Source organism: Mus caroli, chromosome 10 (genome assembly GCF_900094665.2).
Source record: "Mus caroli chromosome 10, CAROLI_EIJ_v1.1, whole genome shotgun sequence".
Lineage (NCBI taxonomy): Eukaryota > Metazoa > Chordata > Mammalia > Rodentia > Muridae > Mus > Mus caroli.
The window spans coordinates 3,774,135-3,799,260 of NC_034579.1; the positions used below are offsets into that span (position 1 = coordinate 3,774,135).

At 44.9% G+C, this 25,126-nt stretch overlaps 1 protein-coding gene and 1 long non-coding RNA gene across 3 annotated transcripts in view; one reads left to right on the forward strand and one right to left on the reverse strand.

Annotated features, from left to right (window-relative positions):
- The window catches only part of Cnksr3 (CNKSR family member 3), a 94,729-nt gene extending 82,036 nt beyond the window's left edge, over positions 1–12,693 (reverse strand). The window contains exon 1 of the mRNA XM_021174253.1: positions 12,087–12,693. Coding sequence (XP_021029912.1) covers positions 12,087–12,138 — 52 coding nt within the window. The 5' untranslated portion in view covers positions 12,139–12,693. The remainder of the gene's footprint in view (positions 1–12,086) is intronic.
- A 94-nt stretch (positions 12,694–12,787) lies between these two features.
- LOC110303235 lies at positions 12,788–18,952 on the forward strand. Of its 2 annotated transcripts, none has more exons than XR_003837810.1 (5): positions 12,788–12,899; positions 15,257–15,427; positions 16,445–16,586; positions 16,739–16,868; positions 18,409–18,952. It is a non-coding gene; the product is annotated as an uncharacterized LOC110303235 (long non-coding RNA). The 2 variants fall into 2 exon arrangements; XR_002378911.2 differs by having other exon boundaries at positions 18,765–18,952.
- Positions 18,953–25,126: the final 6,174 nt, after the last annotated feature.

A 25,126-nucleotide genomic window follows, 5' to 3' on the forward strand; every position in this document is an offset into this window, starting at 1 on the left:
TCTCTCTCTCTCTCTCTCTTTGCCTTCCTCTGCGTCTACTACCCTCTTAACTTCCCTCCCTATGCCCTAAATAAACTCTACTCTATACTATACCACGTGGCTGTTTCCTTGGGGGAGGGGGATGCCTCAGCATGAGCCTGCTGAGACATCCCCTTCCCCCACACCTCACCACACCCCCATAGAACATATTCTTTCTGTCTCTATCTTTTTATAAATACATCAATAACCAATGGATGCACACTGTACATGGGACAGAGATGCCAGCTGGGCATCCATTGAGACAAAAACCTTAACTGCCCCCTGCACACTCACAGAAAGAGCACTTAGGAACTTGGGCCCGTGACCCACAAACTTAAGCATGTCAAAACCACCCCTGCTAGAATCTCGCTAGCCACTCATCATGCATCAACCTAAAGCCACCTGTCAGCAGGAAGTATGCAGAGGGCCTGACTAGTGTCATTTATTCCTGTTTGGTCCCTCTGAGAAGGGACAGACTAAAATGTTTCTAGACTTACAGCCTGCACCAGAATCACCTGAAGATGCTGAGTTTGGGGCCTGACATGACACACCCATGTCCTCAGGTGATGCTGATGCTGAGCAAGCCTTTCAAGGGCGGGGGGGGGGGCGGTGTAGGTAACTGGGAGGCTGCACAGGTACCTGGCTAGGAAGGGGTTTCTTCAAATGCTCACTCAGAAGACAATGGGGAGGGGGAGGGGGAGGAGAGATGGGGGAAGGGAGAGTGGATGAGGGGTTAGAGGAAGGGACTGGGTGGAGAAGTATCTGCAGGCACCAGGCATGGTCTCTTGTTCCCAGAACCCAATCCAAATAAACAAGAATAAAGATACAAACAGGGCTGGAGAGATGGCTCAGCGGTTAAGAGCGCCTGACTGCTCTTCTGAAGGTCGTGAGTTTGGATAACAGCAACCACATGGTGGCTCACAACCTTCCATTATGAGATCTGATGCCCTCTTCTGGGGTGTCTGAAGACAGCTACAGTGTACTTACATATAATAAATAAATAAATCTTTTTTTTAAAAGATACAAACAAGAATAAAAACGTTTTTCTCCACAGAGAGGTCTGTCTTTACTGGTTGCCTTTGTATAAAGTGCTTCAAGCCGGTTGAGTGTGCACAGTTTAAGCCTCATTATACCCTCTGTGGTTAGGCATCTCACTAGTGGAGAAGAGGTATGTTCTTGATGCTCATCTTTAACCGTTTTAAGCTTCAAGGAAGACAGAGACCTTCAAAAATGCTGCTCACATATGCGTCATCTGTTCACAGCTAGTGACAGGTACCTGTCAGATCCCATGTTAAGATGGTGCTGACAGCTCCAACATGCGCTGGGGAGCCAGGCCCTCCCACACATGTTCAAGCCCCTCACCACAGGCTACGTTCCCACAGGCATGCTCTAGACTCTCCTGTTGACTGGGATCTGAAATTACCTAGAGGGCCCAGGGAGATGGCTCAGTCAGTAAAGTGCTTGCCTCGCAGGCAGAAGGACCTGCAGCCTACAGTAAAAACAGAATCTGCCAGGCATGGTGAGGTCCCTTTGTAATTCCAGCAGTGAGCAGACAGGCAGGCCCACAGATTCCCTGGCCAGCCAACAGGGCCTAACTGCAAACCCCAGGTTTCAGTGAGAGACCAGCAAATAGACAGGTAGGTAGGTAGGTAGATAAGTAAGTAAGCAAATAAATAAACAGCAAGGTAGATAAATGTGAGGCACAGCACTGCCATTATCTTCTGGCCTACACAAACATACACACACACACACTCAGGAAAGTGCTGGTGCACAAACACATGCACACATACAAACCCATGTCCCTCCTCCCACACACACACACACAGAGAAAATTCAAGATTGTTCAATTATTATATATTTAAGTTGGAAGCACACGCTCTCAGTTGCACACACACACACACACACACACACCAACCTGAAACCATCAACTTTCCCTGTACTGCAAACTCCTTAAAACAGGAAATAGATTGCTTCCTTTCACTGCAATCCTTTCCTCAGGGCAGCGTGACTCGGGTAGCCATATTGCCTCCTTTCGGATAGATAACACAGGGGTTTACCATCAGGCGAGTATAACTGCCGGTCTTCTCGAGAAGAGCAGAAACTAGGTCTCAAAGGGAACTTGCCTTCAACTCCCTCCCTGCTTGCTCTTCTTGATTAGGAGAGACATTACATGTTTATAAAAATGTGTTCAGGGCTGGAGAGATGGCTCAGCAGTTAAGAGCACTGACTGTTCTTCCAAAGGTTCTGAGTTCAAATCCCAGCAACCACATGGTGGTTCACAACCATCTGTAAGGAGATCTGATGGCCTCTTCTGGGGTGTCTGAAGACAGCTACAGTATACTTACATGATAAATAAATAAATTTATTATATACTTTTATAATAAATAAATCTCTTTTTTAAGAAAGTGTTCAACTCTTACTTGCTGAGAATTTCCCAAAATACCATCTATTCAACTAAAATGGCTCTGTTTCCTAAAGTAAAAATTAGGACAGTCCATCGGTGGGGCAAAATATTTTCAGGCAGATCTGCCAGTTCCTGTACTCAAATACTTACAAAGTTTTCAAAGGCAAAATGTTCTAATTTCTCCGCCTATTGATCTGTGACTTAAAGGGCTGCTTTGTCCCAGTAAACACATCTGCATCTGCCCTCCTGGGCACAGGTTAGAAACCGTTCAATTAGCCATTTGATGTCAAAGAAGATGAACCAGGCTAAGCGCACTCTCACAAACTCTATTCAAAGAGGAATGAGCAAATTCAAGCACTGTAGCTCCAGCAGAACACGCCAAAAAAGAACAATGACATGACCAGAGCATGTGAAGGCAACCAGACGAAGGGTGAATGACCAGCACACGTGGCAAGATAGGAATCAGGACAAGTGGAGGCCAGAGGACGCACCTAACCCTGGTAGGAGGAAAAGAACTAGACAGGCGCCTCAATTTCAAATGCGATGTTCAAAGCACTGAGATTTAAAGTGATGGATGGATTGTCTTACACTTGACTTCAGAGTCCAGCATGACCCACATCATGGTCTAAAACTCGGACCCCAGAATACGGCAACACACGCAGCTGTGTCCCAAGTTCACTGCTAGCACAAGGGGCCAGAGCGATCTTTCAGGAGCCAAATCAGACAAGGCCATGGCCCTGCTTTTCATCCCAAGGACAGTTTTCTGGTGCCTGTCCGAGATGTACCCATGGCCTGACCTCTTTTCTCTCTCATGGTCCCTCTCCCACTCCACCTGCCAAGCTGTCAGCCCTTCCTCTCCACAAGTCCACCACCCTCCCTTTCCTCGGCCCCTCCCCTCCCCCCAACAAGCTCATTCACTCCACAGGGCCCTGGCACAAACTGTCCCCTCCCTATTCTGTCCACAGCCAGTTCCTTCCTCTCATTCACACCTGGGTGGCATCTCTTCAGAAAGGCTTCCATGAGCACAGCATCCAAAGGAGCCTCTCACGAGCAGTTGCACGTCTCTCCTCCATACCTCTAATGTTTTCACTTCACACTTAACATAGACATCTTCTCCTTCACCTGTGTGGTGGTGGCTGTCTGTCACATCACATTTATCCAGCTGAGAGCAGCCGATAGCCTGGCCCAGAGCACCACCTGGAACTTGGTACTTGCTCATGAATCACCCACCAGCAGCCTCTATAGCCATGGGCTCCCCTCCCCTTTGGCTTCAGCAAATTGAAGCAACATTGTGGGAAGAAAAAAAAAATTTTTTTTTTTGGTTTTTTGGTTTTTTGAGACAGTATTTCTCTGTGTAGCCCAGGCTGTCCTGGAACTCACTCTGTAGACCAGGCTGGCCTGGAACTCAGAAATCAACCTGCCTCTGCCTCCCAAGTGCTGGGATTAAATAAAGGTGTGTACCACCACTGCCTGGCAGGAAATAAGATTTTTATCTGTGTCAAATATGCATACATTTTTGTTATTATTATCATCATCATCATTAAGCAATATAGTTTCAATGGCTCACATATCCATTACATTGTATATTATAAATAATCTAATGACCATTGAAAACATAAGGGGAGGGCCCATGTAGGTGCCATGCAAACAGTGGGCATTTTTACCCGAGAGAATGAGCATCCAGACACGTTAATATGCAAGAGTCCTAAAATCAAGCCTGTGCAGACAGATGGAGGTGGGGGAGTCTCATTTGTTAAATTAATTTGAAGCACATATTTCTACCACAACACAGAATATCACCCCCGCAGGAGCTACCATTGAACCATTTTCAAACAAGAAGCCACCCAACCATTTTCTATCCCATTCTGACTGGTGGACATTAGGGACCCTCTCAAGAAAGGAAAGGGAAGTGACGAGGAACACAGGGCAGAAAACAGCTCACAAGTCCACTTAACTTGCCTCCTTTCCACCAATTAAAAAAAAAAAAAAAAGGAGGCTGTCAGATGACAGAAGATTATGAAACATGGGAGAGGTGACAGTCAGCCACAAGGGTATTAAATATCTAAATAAAAATCATCCATTATATGCCATTCATTCACTGTGAAGCGTTATGAATTAATAATAAGTAATAAGTGTGTGGATATTTATACACTGCATACTGTGCCAAGTGTTCTCCCTGTACCGTATCTTTTCATTCTAACCAAAACCCTAGATGTTGGTTATGATCTGTCCCTTTTCTGAGATGGGACAAGTACAAAGAGGAACTTGGCAAAGTCACGTGGCAAAGCCTTCCAACCTCTGTTTGTCAGACACAGCATCTGAGTCTGATTCTCTCTTCAACTCTGCATCTTCCGTCCCTCAACCTGCCTAGCCCTCTCTCCCGAAGCAATTAAATGAGACTACTCCATGAAGCACTCGAGTGCCAAACAGGCCCATGACAGCTGCAAGTACTGTTCCAGAAAGTTAAAGACATAAGTACGTGCCACATGTGCAGACTGCATCACTCAGACAAGAAGTGTGGCAGTCAACATAAAAATAAAACTGTTTTGGGGATGTAGCTCAGTATCTAGCATGCCCATGGCTCAGGACTGGATCCCGCCACTAAAAAATAAAATAAATAAAATAAAATAAAATAAAATAAGCACACACAGATAAGAAAGCCAGAGGAGAATGGTTTATTCCATCACTAAGTTACCTTCTGACAAAACAGAGCAAAATCAAACCTTCACTAGCTTAGAGACTGGTAGCTAATGTTCCAACTGCTAGAAAGTGGAGTTCCTAACTAATACCAGGGATTCTAAGGGAGCTGCAGCCAGAGCAAAGGCCTCAGGCAGCTCCCAGAAGTCACACCTTCCTTCCCACAGTGCAGACTGGCAGGAATGGGACATTCAGTCCCAGCCAGAGGACTGCCAAAGGACCCAAAGCCTGTCAAGGCAGACTCCGCCTCAGCCTCCAGATCTGGGACAGTTCAGCTCTTGCAAAGCCTCAACTCAGCACCCGCAGAGATGTATGTGAAAGGCCTGTGAAGATGGCTAAAGACAGGGAACCAAGAAGGGCTCTGCAGAGCTCATGAAAATAAAACAGCACTTGTTCATGCAAGCCCAGGCTAGCCCAGGTTTAACCAGGTAAAACCCCAGAGAAAGCAGAAATGAGAGAGAGCAAGACAGAAAAGGGAGGTGAGACCACAAAGGCTCCCAGCTACGATGACCACAGGAAGAGACACAGGCACGGCCATGATGGGGCAGGCAAGAGGAGGCTCTGAAGGCTGAGGCTGCACGGGAAGGAGTGCCCTCCCCATCTCCAATGGTACGAAACCCAGGGCAGCTAAGCTAAGCACAACACAAACTTCTAAATTTTGAGAACTGTTCTGGTAATTTATTCCAGATAAATGATGACTTTCAGTGTCTCTTCTCTCCAACCACGAAACATACACACACAAATCTCAAATTAGGCTACAAAGTGGTCCGCTTACGTAGTCACAGCACAGAAGATGCGACTGGCCATAGGCCCCCCTTGCCCTAAGTACTGCTGAGTCACATGAAAATTATCTTCAGCCACAGTGAACACCAACCCTCACAGCACCTTGTCTTAAAGAACATACATACATACATACATACATACATACTACATACAATCCAATGTTGTTATGAGCATTCTGAGCATCCCAAGGAGAGATAAGGAATCACAGGGGCTCAGGCACTTTGCTGAGAACTACCTGTTGCTGTTGCTAGGTGAGGCTTATAAATAGAAGCCTTAAGGTGCTTTTCTATCCTAATGAGTGGCCCAGTCAAGCATCCTCAAATGAAGAGTGAGTACTCAGGACTCAAGCACAGAGCTCGTGTGAAGACCAGCAACCCAAGGCCAGGGGCAGGGCCTACCAGCTAAGTTTAAAAACATGGTCTCAGCTGTGTGCCACAAGAGTGCCCCTCTAACTGTAAAGGGTATGTGATCTTGTTAAAATTCAGGTACGGTGGGTCTGGAAAGGCCAGAAGAGGTCAACAGCAGTGTTCATGGACCTGATGTCAGGTGGGTGTGGGTGGAGGCAAGAGGGCCATTTTAATGTTACCCTAGCTACAAGTTGAGTTACTATTAAAGCAGGGGCCAAGGAGCCTGGGGAGGTGGCTCAAGTGAGTGAAAAGTGCTTGTCAATCAAACATGATGACCCAAACTGGATCCCCAAAAGCCAAGTAAACAAGCCAGGCATGGGGATGCGCACTTGTAAAACCAAACTAGGAAGGCTGAGCAGGGAGGGTCTCTGGAGCTTGCTGGCCAGCTAGCCTAGCTGACACATGAACCCCAGGTACTGGTGAGAGATCTTGCCTCAAAACAGTCAGATAGCACCTGAAGAATGGCATCTGAGGTTGACTTCTGATTCCACGTACACATGAGCACGTACATACTCACATACACACACAGAGGAAAAGAGAAAGGCAGACCAATTGCTTGCCATATTCACAAGAGGCACATATCACCAGCCGATCTAGAACCCTCCTGATAGACTCTAAGTGCTGCTCCAATCAATCCTCTAACAGGTTGGCAACTGACGGAGAAGTCTCTCCAGCGGAAACCAGTACTCCTGCATGGTCAGAATCCACCTTATGAGGCCTCACTGCTCACATAACAGTTCATGACCTGAAGCTACAGGATGAAGGGAAGGAAGCAATAAAAAACATAGCATAGCAATTTATGGAGCACTTGCATAAGCTCACACAGCCAGAGACAAACCGGAAGCCAACTGAGCTGATGTCGGTGCCCACGCTCCCAGCCAGTCAGCTTCTCTGACTGGTGAGAGGCATCATGGAGGTAAAGAGATGGATGAAGGCTTCAAAGCACACACTGCTTGTAAACCCATGACCCCAACCACACCCTTCTTCCTGCCTCTGTTTCTTTAATATGGGCTAACAATGGTACCAACCTCTCTGCTTTGGGTTTTCTGAGGATTCAAAGAAGGGTGTCTAAAGCAAGCTCTTGAAACAGCATGTACCACATCATAAATGCTTTTATTTAATCTTTTTCCAATATGGTGATTAAGAAGATTTTAATGCTGGAGCCCGGGAAACAGAAGAGAACCATGGGGGGGGGGGGGGTGACTTTCGGAAAGACGTTTCTGGACACATGGTAAAAGGATGAGCCTACAGCTCCTGAGAGCTCCCCATTCCAGTGACCTCAGAGGCTAAAAGGTGCACCCTCAAGTGGACAAAACCATGGCCTCATATGCTGTCGGGAGAAATGACAGTGCCCAATAGTGTAACATCACACACCAGTTGACCTCAATGTGAAACCCACCAGCCCCTCCACGAGCACACAGTGAGGCCCTCTAAGGTTGCGGATACGATACAATATGCCGAATGCTCGGGCATTCCAGGGAAAGAGTGGAGGACAGGCAAATGCTCCCCAGTGCCACCCACCCGCCCACTAAGCCTCGGAAGGGAAGAGCCCCCTTCACTGTCTGATGGAGACGGTGACTGATGTTAGCTAGCAAGGGCACTGGCTGGCCAGTGGGAGGATTCTGACAGGAAAGCTATCCAGATGTGCTCACTCACTACCACACTGACTGGAAGCCGCCAGTTCTAGCTGATCACAGCCAAGGGAAGGACAGGGACGCTGGGCAAAGCAATGTTTTCCTTCTTGACCACACTGCTCAACAGTGTAAAAGCAGAAGACATAACTGTGGGCAAAAGTGCATCCTAAAGCTAGCATTTAAATCAAGCTTTGGGACAAAGGCCTCGTCTATTTTAAGGTTCTTGACCTGAGGATACTCAAGAGAAATGAAAATATAACGCTATTTCTACAGCAGAGCTGGCCTGTAAGTAGGAAACTGACTGGTGTCCTACTTGAAGTACATCTATGACTGCAGGTTATAGCCCAAGTTCAGTACCATGTGATAAGACACCTGCACTGCCTCTCTAGACTCCCTTCCTTCCTAACCACCAGATTCCAACTTTTTTATTGCTACAATGTTCCCAACTGGGTGCTGAAAGTCTGGCACAGTGTGAGAGCACTCGCCAACCATATGTGAGACCCTAGGCTCAATTCCCAGCACCACATATATACACAAAAGGCAATCACCGTCCTCTGCAGCCTAAGTGGTCATGGGATAACTGATAAAGAGAGACCAGAATAGATTTCACAGGGAACGTTTTTCTTTCTTAATGTGCATTGGTGTTTTGCCTACATGTATGTCTGTGTGAGGGTATTGGATTCCCTAGAGCTGCCATGTGGGTGCTGGAAACTGACCCCTGGTCCTCTGGAAGAACAGCCAGTGCTCTTAACCACTGAGCCATCGCCCCAGCCCCTCACAGGGAACTTTCTAAAGAGTCTGAGCTGTCACTGGGTATGATATTAAGCCTGTTTTTCCAGCCTGACGCAGGAAGAACCTGGGATAGAACAGGTGTCCATGATGAGGGACCACAGCAAACGCTATACCACATATACATCACATTGAGGCCAGGATGACAGAAACTCCTGGGCTGCCCAACCTCACTCTTAAACAAGAGAAAACTAAAACTCACAGTTGCTTAGCCCACTGGTTTTCTGTTGTGGGACTGCCTCTACATGTTGTAAAATTTGTTTAAAAAAAAAACAAAAACAAAAAACAAAAACCCTTTAGCCAAGTTGTTTGGCTGGACAGGTACAATGAAATAGGATACGTGTCATCTCATGTTTTCTTTCTGACACATTGAGACCATGTAGAATAAAATACTTGTATGCTGATGGCTCTCCTCCACCAGCACAGGATATTAATAAATTACATCATGAGAACACTGTGGGCCTACTCCTAAGTGTGCTGCAGATTCTTGGTGTGTTCTATGCGTTGCCCTGGGAAGAAAATCCTGGGAAAATGTATAAAACAGCATCTAAGCACCTTGGTCAAACACTGTTCACCAAGCTGCTGAGCATCTCCATGCCTTGATTTTCTCAAGTGGCGAATGAGCTAGCGGTTCCTGCCTCAGAGGTGGTAGTACATATTAAAATGAGCCTATGCTTACCTAATACCCAACACTGTGCCTGAGACTGTTAATATTTACTAAGCACCTATTCGTGTCATGGTAAAGCCGTCGATGATGTAGCCAAAAGTTAATAATAAAAGCCAGATGGGTGTGTTTACCCAGCACCCTGCATGCATTCTGGACATGACTGTAATATTGACATAAGCACGGTCTATAGATGTGGCTGATTATAGCTGGTGATTTTGCCAGTGCTCCTCACTGCCACACTGACAGTCACAGAACGGCAAGGGTGACGACATGTGTAGGACAAGCTGCTTTTCCTGGGGATGTAGTTTACAAAGTGGGAGCCGTGCTGAGAGACTAGCAGAGACAACTAAAAACAACCCGCGATGCAGACAACTGTCAACCATTTCTTACAAGGTCAGTACCCATGCAGCATGACAGCAAGAAACCTTCACGTATAAGTCGTGAAAGCTGGAAGAGCATGGCCTCTTCCAGTCAAGAGTTCAGCACGTACACTTATACTATTTATTTATTTGGAGATCGAAACACAAATAATTTCCACCTTTTAACTTACCTACTTCTTATGTATGTATGTATGTATTTAAAGATTCTAACGCAAAGCATCCAGGCCAATCTTCGATGTTGCCATCACAGTATGTAACCTAAAATGAGTGAACATCCGGGGTCCTGAGCCAACCATGGCCGCTCGTTCAGGGCAGCACAAGAGTTTTTCTAGATGAAAGTAACCTCATCCAAGCCTTAAAGCCAAAGGTACCCCAAAATGTGTTTTAACATTTCTTCCTTTTAAATCAATGACAATAATAGGATGAGAATTAACATTTTTCTCCCATGTAAGAGAAAATGAAGGAAAAAACAAAGGGGAGAGAGGGCCTCTCTCTCTCTCCTGTGTGCCTGTTAACCATTTTTCTGTTACCTTATCAAGTCTGGCAGAGCCACAGGAAAGCCAGCGTGATCCTCTGACACCTCTTCATGAGACTAGAACAGTACCATACAACAAAGATAGAATATGAGCCACAAGCCTGAGCCATGTTACCACAAAACGTAGAAGCCCTAATTCAGAAAATAAAAAGTAAACAGTTGGAGTTAATTTTAGTAGTATATTTTATTCAAAATACCATCACATCGATATGTAATAAGTAGGAAAATCGTTAATATTTTCTACTCCTTCTTCACACTGAGTCTCCAGACACCCTGTGCATTGCATACCTAGTACTTGGCAATAAAAATTAGCCACATGTCAAGGACTTGAGAGTAAATGTAGCTCCTGGCTCAGCAGGCTCTGAGGACCCCTTGATGGTAGCCAAGCATGCCATCTGCTTCATCTCAGCAAGCTAGCTGGAGCACCTGGTACCGTCTTCACTACAAGTTACACCTCAAGTTAAGGGAAGGGGCTTAAAACAACTTAAGTCTACTGCTGCTAACCACGTTTTACTCCTCAGTCAGCCAGAGTCACTCAGGCCTATGTATTCATCCTTTTCCGCATGGCTTTACTTTGAGAGTCCTGGAAAAGTCTGGCCCATAGAAAAAAACCTACTTCCTAAGACAGTATTCTGTGTTTTCCTCCAGAAGCCAGGGATAATCGGACATACACCAGACTCTTCACTACCTGGACAGCCCCTTTCCAGTGACCTATATAAGACACTAGCTTGAGAAATGACAGGATGGGGTTTCCATTGTCACAGTCATGGGTAGGGCAGTTTGAAAGATAATCTGAACACACCAGCATCACTGACTACTCACATCTACTGAGCCGAACAAAAACAAAGGGAGAGAGAGCACTTAGTCAAGTCTTCACCTGGAAGACCAATGGGGGTTTGGGAGCAGGGGCGGATGACTTGAAACAGATGTTGAAGTGAGGAGGTGGGACCCCTGGGACTCCACTGGTTGATTTCGGTAAACTTTGTACTATTGAAAGAGGTCAAAGAGAGCTGAGTAACTGGCAACTATCCCTAGCAATCGTGAGAGAGCCAAGATAAAGTAACAGGGACCCTTCCACTCCTGCTACACCGTCCAGCACCCACTGAGTTTCCTGTACAGAACCCGAGCACTGTACAGAACCAGACTGTATTCCAGACACTCGGCTCCCTCCCAGTGCTTAACTGGCCTCAAAACGCTGCGCCCTTGGGGGTCCTGGCGCCTCCAGAGCTGAGTCCCTGCCTCTGCGGGAGTCCTGGCGCTAGGGTCCTCGCAGGCGCGAAAGCCCGTTCGCCCTCTCCAACCCAAACAAACAGGCTGGGCTGGCCGCAGGAGACTTGGTCTACCTGCCCAACTGCCGGGTCACGCCCGCGAACTGCTCTGGGCCCGCAGCCTTTACTAGATCCAGGCCCAGGGGCAGTCACCCACACAAAGACGCCTTGTGCCTCTGCGCTTGGCTACAGGCAGCAAGTCCACCGTACCCGAGCTGGCAGAGAGAGTGCCCTGGCGCCAAATCCCAAGCCCCACATTCCCATCCAATCTTCCACGGAAAGGCCATCCCTGACTTAAATATAGGTGTCCCGTCGGCTGCAGACAACGCGCACCCCCACCGAAAGAAACCGATCGGAGCAGGCGCACCAGAAAGAGACGCACAAGCTGCTCAGTGGAAGTTTGCTTTGTCGCCGGCAGGAGGGGCAGAGCACTCCAGTGCCCAACTCTTGGCCCGCCCCATCTCCCCGGCTGTAGAGCGCGGGGGTCCTCCACGGCTCGCTCACCTCTAGTCCAGTCCACCACTTGTTTGGGGCTCCACTTGGTCACGGGCTCCATGGTAAGCAGCTTCGCTGTCCGCTGGACTAGGGAATCGACAGCAGAGTCCTGCAGCCTGCGCCCGTGGTTGTCCCCTGCGTGTGCCGGGAGTCCGCTCAAGCCTGCATGGCCGCAGTCAGCCGGCCATCGCGCTGCGGTTCTGCGAGGGGAGTGCGGCCCTGGGTCTCTGCGCACGGGACAGCTGTGTCCGGTACCGCTGCTCCCCGCAGCTACCGCTGTCCAGATGCAGTTCCCTCCACGCCGCTCTCTGCTACAGCTGCTTCTCCGCAACCACCGCAGCAGCGGGAGCAGGTTGCAACCTCAAACCCCAGGCCGGGGCTGCCCTGGCGTGGGACTCTTCTGGCCGGGAACTTCTAGGTCGGCTGGCCCTCCGCGGCTCCTGCGAGCGGTGTCCGTCCCCGAGGTCCCCACTCCGCGTGCGCCCGTGCCTCGAGCCTTCCCGCCAGCGGGTCCCACCTCCTGCGCCACCGTCGCGGGCCGCCCGGGCGGAGGGAAAAAGCGGAGCGTGCGCGCTCGGGTTGCAAAGTTTCTGCTCCGCTCGGCGCTGCCGGAATAAGAGAGGGGGCGGGGCGGAGCGGGAGCAACACGTGAGAGGGGCGGGGCCGCGATGACGCAGACTCCGGTTGCTTTCCCTCCTGCGTCCCAGCTCCGGACGCCAGGGATCTACTTTTCCTCTTTAAGGGTTGGGCTGAAGCTGCAGCCTGAGTCCTGGAGAGTCTCTTGGCTCCGAAGAGGTCCCAGCTTAGTGGCAGCTGAATCCTGTAAACAGGTTTTTTTGTCTTTGTTTGATGGTTTGAGATGTGTCTGTTCGCGTTTTTAAAAGCTTCGAGTCGCAATCTCGCTTTAGCTATTCAGCCTTTTAAGTTTCCTAAAGTAGGCCAGTTGTGTGTGTTTTGGACAAATGGATGGCGGTGTACCACTGCTCCAAGGCCGCTACAATGTATCAACTCTTCGGTTTAATAACACCAGAATGGCAGCTCTTCAAGTTGTGTTTTGACATAATGTAATAGTCATATTTTCAAAATGACCTAACGCTCGATTCAGATTTAGTCATTAACCCTGAGGCGAAAATTGTCAGCGAGCCAAAAAAGAAAAGAAAAAAGTGAGAACCTTGCCTAGTTCAGCCTCTGACAAGGAGAGGAAAGCCCTTTCTGTACTCCAAGCCTCAATTTGGAAGCAGAGCACGGGTCTGGGGAAAACCCTATAACCGGTGTTTACCTCCCTCCCACACACATGCAGACACTCTTTTGGCCCCTAGTGAAGTCTTCTTTCAATTATAGTTATTGATTTCCATCTTCCCCTGAGCAACTATTAACCCTATCCAAGGAGGAAGCTGCTTGTTATTTGGGGTGTATTGAGCTGGATCTGTTCTTCCTCGTCCAACTACTTACCTTCTGAAGTCAGGGAGTGGCTAGTGTTTATTGATTCAGTAAATGCCCGCAGTTGCTTTCCCTGCTCCAACCACTGCGTTCATAGTTCCTCTGTTGGGATAGCTGCCCTTTATTACACGTGAGAATCACTGCTAGCACCCAGCTGTCTGTTGTATAGTGAGTGTTTTGGGTGTACAGCATACTCACTGTCTTAGCCTTCCTGAGCAATTCGTCTATGCAATGGAGAGGTACAACTATCAAAAATAGCGATTTTTTTTTTTTTAACCAAGAGTAATTACCCAACCCAGAAACTTGACAAAGGCCATGAGAAAATCCTGGTAGAGTAGCTGCCCTCTTTAAGAAATGATCTTTGACATCTGTCTTTCCCTAACCATCTTGACCTCTGCACAGTGGGAACTGTGCCTACAGTTTCAAAAATAGCTATATGATTAGATGACCAAGCAAGTAATTCATCTATAAACAGTGCTGCCTTCCAAAGGGGACGCAGTAGTAACTAAATTGATAGACGATGAATCTGGCTGCATAATCCCTGGAATCACAAAGAGGAGCAAATGCTATCAAATGCTTTCGCTGTAGAATTTTCCTTGATGTTTGACAATGTTTTCTTGTTCCTTTGCATCTGTTGCATTAAAAGCTGGAATTCCAGAGTCCAGTTTGCTGAATTTCATCCCACAGATAACACAATCTATACTCAGCGCATAAACAGAATATGCAAAGAAAGCCAAGTTAAAAATCTCTGACCAATTAACTATCTAAATGAATTAGCAACATGTTTACTCCTCCAGTCCTGCAGGCTAATTGCTATGTAAATAAGGCCTTCTACCTTAATTATAGCTGTTAGCCTGTGAAAGTTCTAGGGTGTGCTGACTGCCAGCCCAGATGTAAACTTTATATAGAAAGTTTGGCACATCAAAGAGGAGGGATTTTTAGATAAGCAGCTATGGAAATTGATGTATATGCAAAAGTGATCAGTTATACACTTGCCAGTTCTCTTCCTGCTTGTCCCTGGTGGTGTGGTTCCTTGGTACCCACACTCTTCAGCAGGGGCACCCTTCCTCCTTTCTGCCTTGATGCTTGCCAGGGCTCCTCCAACATTAGGAAATGGACAAAGCTTTTGATTGAATTTGATATGTTACAGTGTGGATACTAGAACCCACTCTTCTGTGTTTTCCTTGCCTCTCCTTTTCTTGGCCAGCCGCCTTTCGTGTTTAGGTCATTTATTCAATCAACAAAATATGTTGTAAATGCTCCTGCCATACTGAATTGAGTATGAAGAAGATTAAAAATTTCACAGCTAATAACTCTTGGATATCATGGGACTTTACCAGGAAGGGTTTTCTTCTGTCACCTTTAGTCAGCAGACAAAGACCAAGCGGGTATAGCGGGACACGGACCAGCGAGTTTGGGAATCAGTTTCACATTAATAATTTGAGTCTCTTCAAAATTTATTGGTATTAGTTGAGAAGTAGGACCTAAGTACTTTAGAGACAAAGTTATTAATATAACTACTGAATAAGCACACAAGTAAAAGACTCTGAGCCCCTTCCCAGTTCAAAACACTTCCCATAGTGAGAGAAATGTGGAGGCATTCAAAGGCCAGCTGCTCCAATGCTTTTCCTTCTTTTGATGGTTGTCTTTCTGTCACAGTGTTCCTTTTCCAAATCAGACTATTTAGAATCAGTTAATCTTTCCCAGGTATAAATTGACTCATGTTGTTTCTCTTTCAGCTTTCAAGACAGCAAGTAATCCTGCGAGTTCCACCAGACATATATCCCAGAGGGGGCAAGTGTTCTCTATGATGTCACCTGGCAGCAAAGTGATGAGTCAGGGAAATTACCCCGGCTGCTGACTAGCTTGTCTCTGCTCAGCTCCAATGGGCCTGGATTCTTCACACCACAGTAATGAAATTATCTCCCTAAACACACAAGCGTCCCATCAGATAATCCAGGCAGTAAAGCTCTCAAACATTTTTTTTTCATTGAAATAAATGCAGCCTTATTTATTTGAATTCTTTTGATCATTCAGAAATCTTGCTGGGCAGTGGTGGCACACGCCTTTAATCCCAGCACTTGGGAGGCAGAGGCAAGCAGATTTCTGGGTTTGAGGCCAGCCTGATCAACAGAGAGAGTTCCAGGACAGCCAAGGCTACACAGAGAAACCCTGTCTTGGAAAAAAAAAAAAATCTGGATGTCCATTCTCCTTGGGACTATTTCAGGCTGGGTCTAAGTCAATTGCCCAAGCTGACCTTGAACTTGGTGTGTAGCCCATGTAAACCGTGAACTTATGATCCTTTGCCTCAGGCTCCAAGCTAGCAGCTTTTAGCAGTGTAACCCACCAGGCTTCCTTTTGTTAACTTATTTTCCCAGTGCTTAGAAAGGAACCCAGAGCTTTGCACAAGCCCAGCAAGTGTTCATCCTCTGTCTCCACTACTTGAAATCATGTTCAGAAGAGCTGATTCAAAAAAAAAAAGAGAAAGAAACACGGACCGCTGTCATTGATTCAAGGATCTAGAACAGCAGTTCTCAACCTTCCTACCGCTGCGTGCCTCTAACACAGTTCCTCATGTGGTAGTGACCCCCAACCATGTAACTCTGCTACTGGTATGAATCACAATGTAAATCTCCTCTATGCAGGACATCTGATACAAGACCCCAAAGGGGTCACATCCCACATGGTGAGAACCTCTGATCTAGAGGCACACTTTGGAAGAGTTACTATATGAAGCAGCACCCACAAATAGTTAAGCCTTTTAACCCTCAGGTGCGAAAGCTGTTAATAGGAGAACATTGCATAGACGAGACAATGGGTCCTATCCCCAACTCCCAGCCTTGGATGCATGATGTTTTCTATTGCAGCTATCAGGTTGCAGAGTATCTAAAAAGAGCAGAACACCATTCCCACCTGTTGTTCTACAGCTCCATGTACCTTCATAGGATTCATAATCTCTCTGAACAAGTAAATATGGACACCGTCGGTTCCAGACTCAGTGATCCTTGTTTCAAACACATGTTGATGTCGACAGACAAAGGCAGAGAGTGTAAAAGCACAGAGACCACTGTAAGTCTCTTTTTTAAAATTAAATTATTCCAAGTAAATCTTGAGCATTAGAAATAAAACACAGAATTGAATATTATAGTTTGCTAATATTAACAGGACAGACAGATAATTGTTTCTGTATTATGTTTCTCTTCCTTGATTTGGTTTAACAGAGATGTTTTGTAAGACCGTTTCACGCCAAATAGTAGCTGGGTGTGGTGGCACTTGGAGGCAGAGACAGGTCCTGTTGCTTTCAAGGCAAGAGCTTTAATGAAGGAATTCTCCAGCCAGCTCCAGAACTTGGTATGTTTCTATGGACTTTTTTCTTTCAGTGCTGAGGACTGAGCACAGTGCCTTACACTAGACAAATATTCTTTTACTAAGATGTATCCCAGGTCCCCCTCCTCCTAATTAGAGTTTTCAACAAAATTAAGATATGCAAATACCAGAACTATCAAAATTGCGATTATCATGATTCATACTTTGGTTATCAAATTGAGGACTTCACTTAATATCGTTTTTTAAAACAATAGAAGTATAAAACACACAGAGAAACTCATTCTCATCTTCAGTCATCAGACGGAACTTGTTTTCCAGTTGAGGGTGCAGCTCCCTTGTTTATTTTCAGCATCACTGTATGAGCTAAGGAACACTCAGAACGCTGGTAAAGCTCCTTTGTGGATGTGTCTGTGAGGTGTTTCTGGAAAAAATGAAGGTTAGAACCAGTAGACTATGCAGAGAGGCTCCCTCACCCACCAACCTATCAGAGAGACTCCCTCATCAACCCCACCAGAGAGGCTTCCTCACTGACCCCCAGGAATCAAGAACAAGAAGATAGAGGAAGGCTACATTTCCCTCAGTAATCCGCGGCATCTCTCATTTCCTACTCTTGGCATCCTTGTTCCTCTGCTTATCAGTTCACACCCAGAGGGGTCTCAGATGTCCGTGGTGCTGAACTCCCCACCAATGTGAAGGGAACTGTCCTGCCCCATCTCATTAGTGTGGCTGACACAGTGTGAAGTTTATCTAATTATCTTTAACTTAATTTTCTCATTTCTTCCTGTACCACTGGGTTTTACAGTTATTTTTTTTTTTTTTTTTTTTTTTTTTAATATTTGGGGATTTCAGGGTTTTTTTTTGCAAAATTGGAGTGATTTACAGAATGGTGTTACCTTCAGTTACTAATTAATACACTAAGAAACTTAAAAACATTCCTTTCTGAGAAAAAAAAAAGAGGGGGAAACTTAACTTCATTAGCCAAAGCCTGTTGTCTTTAAAAGTCCAGAGGTGAAGTCCTGGTCAGTCCCTAGCCAAGCTGCCACACTATTAGAGTCTCTTGCTGAGTGGTGGGGGCACATGACTTTAATCCCAGGAGGCACAGAAAAGTGGATTTCTTGTGTGTTTGAGGCCAACCTAGTCTAGAGAGAGAAGTTCAGGACAAGCCAGGGATACTCAGAGAAACCCTGTCTCAAAAAAAAAAAAAAAAAAAAAAGGAGTCATGGCAGACTGCCCAGAGGGAATCCTGTCCTAGAGACAAGGCGAACTTGACAAACTCCAAATGTACCATTTCATACGTTCACTAAGAGGTCAGCCCTGTAACACATATGGAGCCGCAGAGCCATGTCTCTCTGCAATTCCACTCACGCATACAAGAGCCTCAACCAAGCAGCCTGACAATACTTCCTTTACCCTCATTTCTTCAGCTTATTTTATACTGAGAAACCATGCATCGTCTCCTACCTGCTTTCCGGACTAAAATGTTAACTAACCACAATTTTAGATTTTTAGCACATTTTAGAACATTTATCTGCCAACAACCCTAAGTGGGACTTTTTTAATGTAGCTATTTCCACTTCATTGAAACATTCCCTCCTGAAAGACAAAGAGAGATGGAGAGGACCCTGGAAACTGAGAAAGCCTGCAGGGCTCCTGAGGCTCATTAAGCTGGGAAAATGAGGATATTGACAAGACCCCTCCCCAAAATTAAGCAAACAGTAAACAGTTGCTGGTGGACAGGAGACTCTGTGATTGAACAACTTTCAAGTTGGGCAAGTATACAGTTTTCCTAAGTTGTTGTCGATGCTGGGGTGGACTGTTCAGGGACACAGCTGTCTTTGAGTCACTATGTTCCTGTAAGTGACCTCAGGAAGCTCACTAGCCCACCAAGATACACTTGGGTGGAATGGTCTCTTTATTCAGTCGACAGTGTCCTACTGCGGAGAAGATCTGTTCACGTCTCTGCAGGAAAAGCTGTATAATAAGGTTCTACACAGGAACTACAGTTTCAAGGACCTCAGAAGACATCCCACCCAAACCCTCTGCTTTGCGGATCACAGGACATTTTTTTTTTAATGACCAAATAAAAATTGCATGTTTATCCTATTCAACATACTGTCTTGATATGTTTGAGTGGTATTCTAGCTAAATCAAAGTATGCAAGGATTTAACTTTAACCACAGATCATATGATTCCAGAAAATGAATTTTGTTCAATATAAGTGTGAATTAATGATGTGTAAGCACATACTCACAAGCTCTCTCAGAAATGAAAAAGGAAGTATCAAGTAGTTTCATTAAGGAATCCTAAATTGATTATATATTAGCAACCAAAAGAAAAAAGAAGAAAAACGTAAAAAAAAGATGCAATTTTTCCCCCTGGCCATTTAGTTCCCAACAATAACAACTCTGAGACTATTTATTAATAAACCGCCTAGGCCGTAAGCTTCGGCTTGTTCTCTGACGTGCTCTTAACTTATTATCCCTTTTATCCTAACCTGGGTTCAGCTACTTGGCTGGTTTCCTCTCTCTGTCTTAGGTACATCTTCACAGCCTTCCCGGGTGTATCTCCCGCTTCTGACTACTGCTCAGAATACTCTATCCTTGCTGGATGTCCCTCTCCTTATTTCCTGCCTCAGACCATTGGCCATACGCTTTTTTTTTATTATTGACAGGTGATGCTTATAAGAGATTTTTCTCTATAGAGAAAAGCTCAGGCTCATGCTTTGCTAGCTATTTTATACAGCCCATGACCATCTGCCTATGGATGGTGCCGCCCATGGTGGGCTGTGTCCTGCTTTGTCAATTAACAATCAAAACATCCCCCAGCCCCAAGCATGCCCACAAGCCAATCTGGTCTGGGCATTTCCTCAATCCAGGCCCTCTTCTCAGCTGTCTGTCTCTAGGCTGTGCCAAGCTGACAATTAAAGCTAATTAGAAGACAGAGCTCATGTTGCAATCTCTGAAGCAGATCATTTAATTTGTTTTTAAACCTATCAGGGTAATAAATATAATTCTGGAACATATAAATATACTCATAGTTGGATGTGCTGGTATACATCTATAATCCCAGCACTCAGTAGACTGAGACAGAAAGATTGTAAGTTCTAAACTAGCCAGGCTATCTACACTCCCACATTTGAGAGCGAGAGTATGCAGGCAAAACTCCACATCTATAGTCTGGTATGGGAAGATGGACTAAAAGGTCTGTCAGCCTGATTAACTATACTGATAACTGGAAGATGCAGAGGGGCAGTAACATTAGCATAATAAATCTTGAGTGGCCAAAATAAACCATGCAGCTACCCTTCAGCAATGGTGAGGCTGTGGAGACAGGACAGTGAGTTTCCTTTGTCTCCAAAGCTTTCTTATTTGCATCCAAGGACCTATTCAATGGATCTAATTATTTTTCACTATGTCCAGCCAAATACTTTCTCTGCTAAATTGGCTCTTTATTCAGTAATACACTTTTCTCTGTGTTTGTCTGTCACAGTGTTGGTATCGTCTACTGTGTTTGCATTCAAGGGACACTAAAGAACACTGCTCTGTGAGTGCTCACAGTGCATTTTGTCATGAAAATCTAAGGCAGCTTTTAAAGGCTCATGGCTATTTCATTCTGCATTCAACAAAAGGTTGAATGTCTACCACCATCCCCTATTGTACAAGAGGCATCAATGAAATGCATTTATAGATATCATAATGATAGATTTTTTTCTAAAATAAAACATAACCTGCTCAAAAAAAAATAATGTGACTTTAGTAAACTGGATTATTACCCTATTCTTATGGAACGTGACTGAAGAGGTCATGTAACTACAGCTTTGGGGTTGTATTGAGTTAAAGCAAATTGCACAAGCAGTAGTGGATACTTCAGAAGAAGAAAAGGAAATGCCAGGTCTTGTGTGGGTTGATTGAGTTAAAACCAGGTTGGCTGACATATCCCTGAGAAAATAGTCCTAGAGGGCAGAAAACAACAAGAGACAGAACTGTGGAAATGAGAGGGTGTGAATGAGTAGAGATGTGAAAACTATAAACCAATCATGGGGGCTCCAACTGTCTTAGTCAGCGTTTCTATTCCTGCACAAACATCATGACTAAGAAGCAGTTGGGGAGTAAAGGGTTTATTCATCTTACACTTCCATACTGCCATTCATCACCAAAGGAAGTCAGGACTGGAACTCAAGCAGGTCAGAAAGCAGGAGCTGATGCAGAGGCCATAGAGGGAGTTCTTTACTGGCTTGCTTCCCCTGGCTTGCTCAGCCTGCTCTCTTATAGAACCCAAGACTACCAGCCCAGAGATGGCACCACCCGCAAGGGGCCTTTCCCCCTTGATCACTAATTGAGAAAATGCCTTACAGTTGGATCTCATGGAGGCATTTCCCCAACTGAAGCTCCTTTCTCTGTGATAACTCCAGCTGTGTCAAGTTGACACAAAATTAGCCAGTACACCAACCTTGAAAAGGACAATTAGTCCTTATGAACAATTGCTGTCTGTGGAGATAAGGAATGAATGACTTGACAGTCATGTGTTTGGAAGAAGTGACAGCAGGGAGAAGGCCATAAATAAATATGTGGTGTGATGGGATTTGTCAAGAAACGGCCACATTTGTCCTTTGGTCAGTGGTTTCATAAGCTAAAATATAGAGAAAAAAAAATCATGATACAAATCCTCAAAAATCCCCAAAACATTGGTGAAGAACTCATTTTAGAAAGAAAATAACTAGATAAAACACAGTCTCCTACGTTACCTTTGTCACCTAACCCTCCCTAGCCCAAGAAAGCTACCATTAGAGTAAACATTCTTGATAGGCATTGCTCACAGACTTATGCAATGAATAGATAGATGAGAGAGAGAGAGAGAGAGAGAGAGAGAGAGAGAGAGAGAGAGAGAGAGAGAGAGAGGGAGAGAGATAGTAGATAGATGATAGATAGTTAGGAAGACAGATAGATAGATGATTGATAGATGGTTGATAGATAGGTAGATAGATAGACAGATAGATGATAGACAGATGATAGATAGATAGCTAGATGTAAAACAGTAGATAGAGATGGACAAATGATAGATAAGTGATAGATAATAGATATTTATATAGTAATTAGCTATATATACATATATAATATTAATTTTCCACATTAAGTAAATACCTTTTATTAAAACATTAAAATGAGAGAGGAAAGTCTGACTTAAACCCACATATTTTCCTTTCCTCAGAATTATGCTTCCAAGCATTCCTACTCCAAGGCCGCTCAGTCTTTATCTGGACTTTCCAGGGGAGAATCCATTCCCTGGCATGAAGCAGGTTATATCAGTCAAAGAAAGCTGCCAGACAAACAGAGGTGGTTACTGGCAGTAGGTTACAGAGCTACCTGAGGGAAAGGGAAGGGTGATGTTTACCACAGTTACTAATTACATATGTCATGTTATAGAGGACACTGCTACAAGGCACACCAGTGTGGGGCCTTCGTGTCCCTTCTCTGGCTCTGGCCCTCCCTATGGGGGAAACGAAAGGCACCTCTGTACCTAACAGGAAAGGCTCACTTGGAACCCATGCAAGCCTTCTAGACCCTGTGCCAAGTAGCTGGAACCTCAGAATATCTCCGTTAAAGACATGACAATGTCCTGACCCACTCTGGGTCAGTGCCCCAGCATGGGACCTGATTTGGAAATAGTAAAATACAATCATGTGAAAATGAGATCAGGGTTAGCCCTAATCCAAGATGAAAAATTTAGACACACAAACAGACAATGGGAGGACAATGGTTTTTAAAAGCCAGAAAGAAAATGTCCATCATCAAGGCAAGAAGAGCATCCTTGGGACTCCAAGAAGGAACTGAGCTTATAGACATCCTGATTTAGATGCTCAGCCTTCAGAAGCATCAAACAGTGGGACTGTTGTCTAACTCGCTCAATTCATGTTACTTTGTCTTGACAGACTTAGCCAAAGAATTCACTGTTAAAGACCCCCAGGTTTGCATCCAGTGACTCTTTGGCTAAGTCTTTAGGACTCTTCCTGGGATGCTCCTCACACAGGAGAGGAGAACGCTTCACTTCCAAGGTGTGATGTGTAGCAGAGAGTAGTGGATTTCTGGTGTCCACATAATTCCACCCAAACCCTCAAAGCATGGAATGGCACTAGGTGTGAAGAGAGAACGAGGGTGGGGTGAGGGGATGTGTTGTGAGCTCAGGGCAGCTAACATTCCCAAAATAACACTAACCACAGAGAAGCCAGCATCCAAACAAAAAATTCATGTCCCAAAGCAGTCTGTTGTTTTATTACTGTATATTTTTAATTTGAAAATGGTTATAAGAAAACAAACAGATGCAAAACTCAATGAAGTATCACAGGCAAACAGCGTGAAACCATGCAAGGAAGAGAACTTGCCAAAAAGCATTCTGACCCCCTTCCTTTAAGTTATGCCCTATCTACAGTACCCTCTCTTCAAAAACATCCTTTTGAACATATAGTTACATCTTGTCTATCTTTTCCACCTTATACATCGTTTGATCTACAATTTCCAGTCCTTGGTTTTGTCCTTATTTTGAAAATGCTATTCATCCATTCATACATTCAGTCAGTCATTTGTTTGTTTGTTTGCTGTGCACATATATGTGAATGTGTATGGGCATGCACATCATGACCACACACAGAGGTCAAAGAATAATTTTGAAGAACCAATTCAATTCTCTTCTTCTACTGTGTGGATCCCTGGGATCAAAGTTGGTTGATTGTCCTGACAGCCGGCATCTTTATCCTATAAGCCATCTTTTCACCCCCTCCCTTCCTTTGCCTTCCATTTCACCAATATCCCACAGTCTGCATGTTATTGCAACAAAGTTTTAGCTACTCCTCTCTTCTCCACACTTTCTAAGATTAACTATTTTAACTAGAAACTTGATTAGACTCAGACTCCTTCTGTACTCAGCACTGATGGTGGTCAATAATTTAAGAACACTGTGCAAAAATGGAAGCAAAAACAAGGGATGGGGTAAAGTGCTCACAATGCAAGCAGGAAGACCCCAGGTTCAGACCCCCAGCACCACATAAAAAGTCAGCCATGATAACCTCATGCCTGTCAGACTAAGATGGGATGATCCCTGTGTCCGGCTGGCCAGTCAAGGCAAACTGATGTGGTCCAGGTTCAGAAAAAAAAAAAAAAAAAAAAAAAAACTTGTCTCAAAATTTAAGATGGAGAGAGACTGGGGAAAATACCAGATGTTAATCTCTGACCTCCATGTACATATACATACATATATACAAATGCATATGTCCATATATACCACATATATGGTATAAAGCATTTTCAAACAGCCAAAGACTAAAGGAATTGGTTAAGGTTGAGTTTGTATCCTCCAAAAGCCATATGTGGAACTCCTACTCACAGTACCTGTGACTGCACTTTATTTGGGAGTAAGGGGATTTACGAAGATAGTCAGTGATGCAGTCAGCTGGACCAGCTCCACAGCACATCCCAGCACTCCATCTGTCTTTGTTCCCCAGCACCTGAATTACAGGCTCATGAGTACTAAGGGTTCAAACTCAAGACCTCAAGATTCAACTCTCCAGCCCCAAGGCTGCTTCTCTTAATCTACTGTGTCACCTCTGTCCAAACACCAAACTCCCCTGAGGAAACATAAGTGATCAGATATAAAAGAAGAAAATGCCTAGCAACACAGTCACCCAAAGGTATTCTGCAGATGAGCTCACATCTGTAACCACAGAGTTTGGGGGGTGCAAGCAAATATCTAGAACTTATTGATAAAGCAACCTAGCTGAATTAATGAGCTCTAGATCCAGTGAGGGATGCTGTCTCAAAAAGAATGTGGAGAACAATGGAAGAAAACCTCCTAACATTGACCTCCGACTTCACATACCTGTCCCTACACATCCACATTCATGCACACACATGAATACATACATGCCTCCCGCACTAACATGCTACTTCTGTTGCCATCATTACAGCCATTTTACTGAATCATAATTTTTCTCAATTTTAATTCTCAATTTTCTCAAATCATAGTTTTCTCAATTTAAATTTCTGCTGGGGGTAATTAATATTGACAGCTATAATTCACATAAATCCATCTAAAAGCTCTTTGGGTCCTCTGTCAGTTTTAAGAGCATAATGACCTCAAGGAACTAAAGACTGAAAACCCCACAGATTTGGTGACTTTGTGAACCTGTATCATCTTGACTCTACCTTCAGAAAAATAATCTCAACCTGGAAGTCACACAGCAAGAAGAAAAAGCAAAGAGAGGTAGGAGAGGGGAGAGGGGTCAAAGGGGA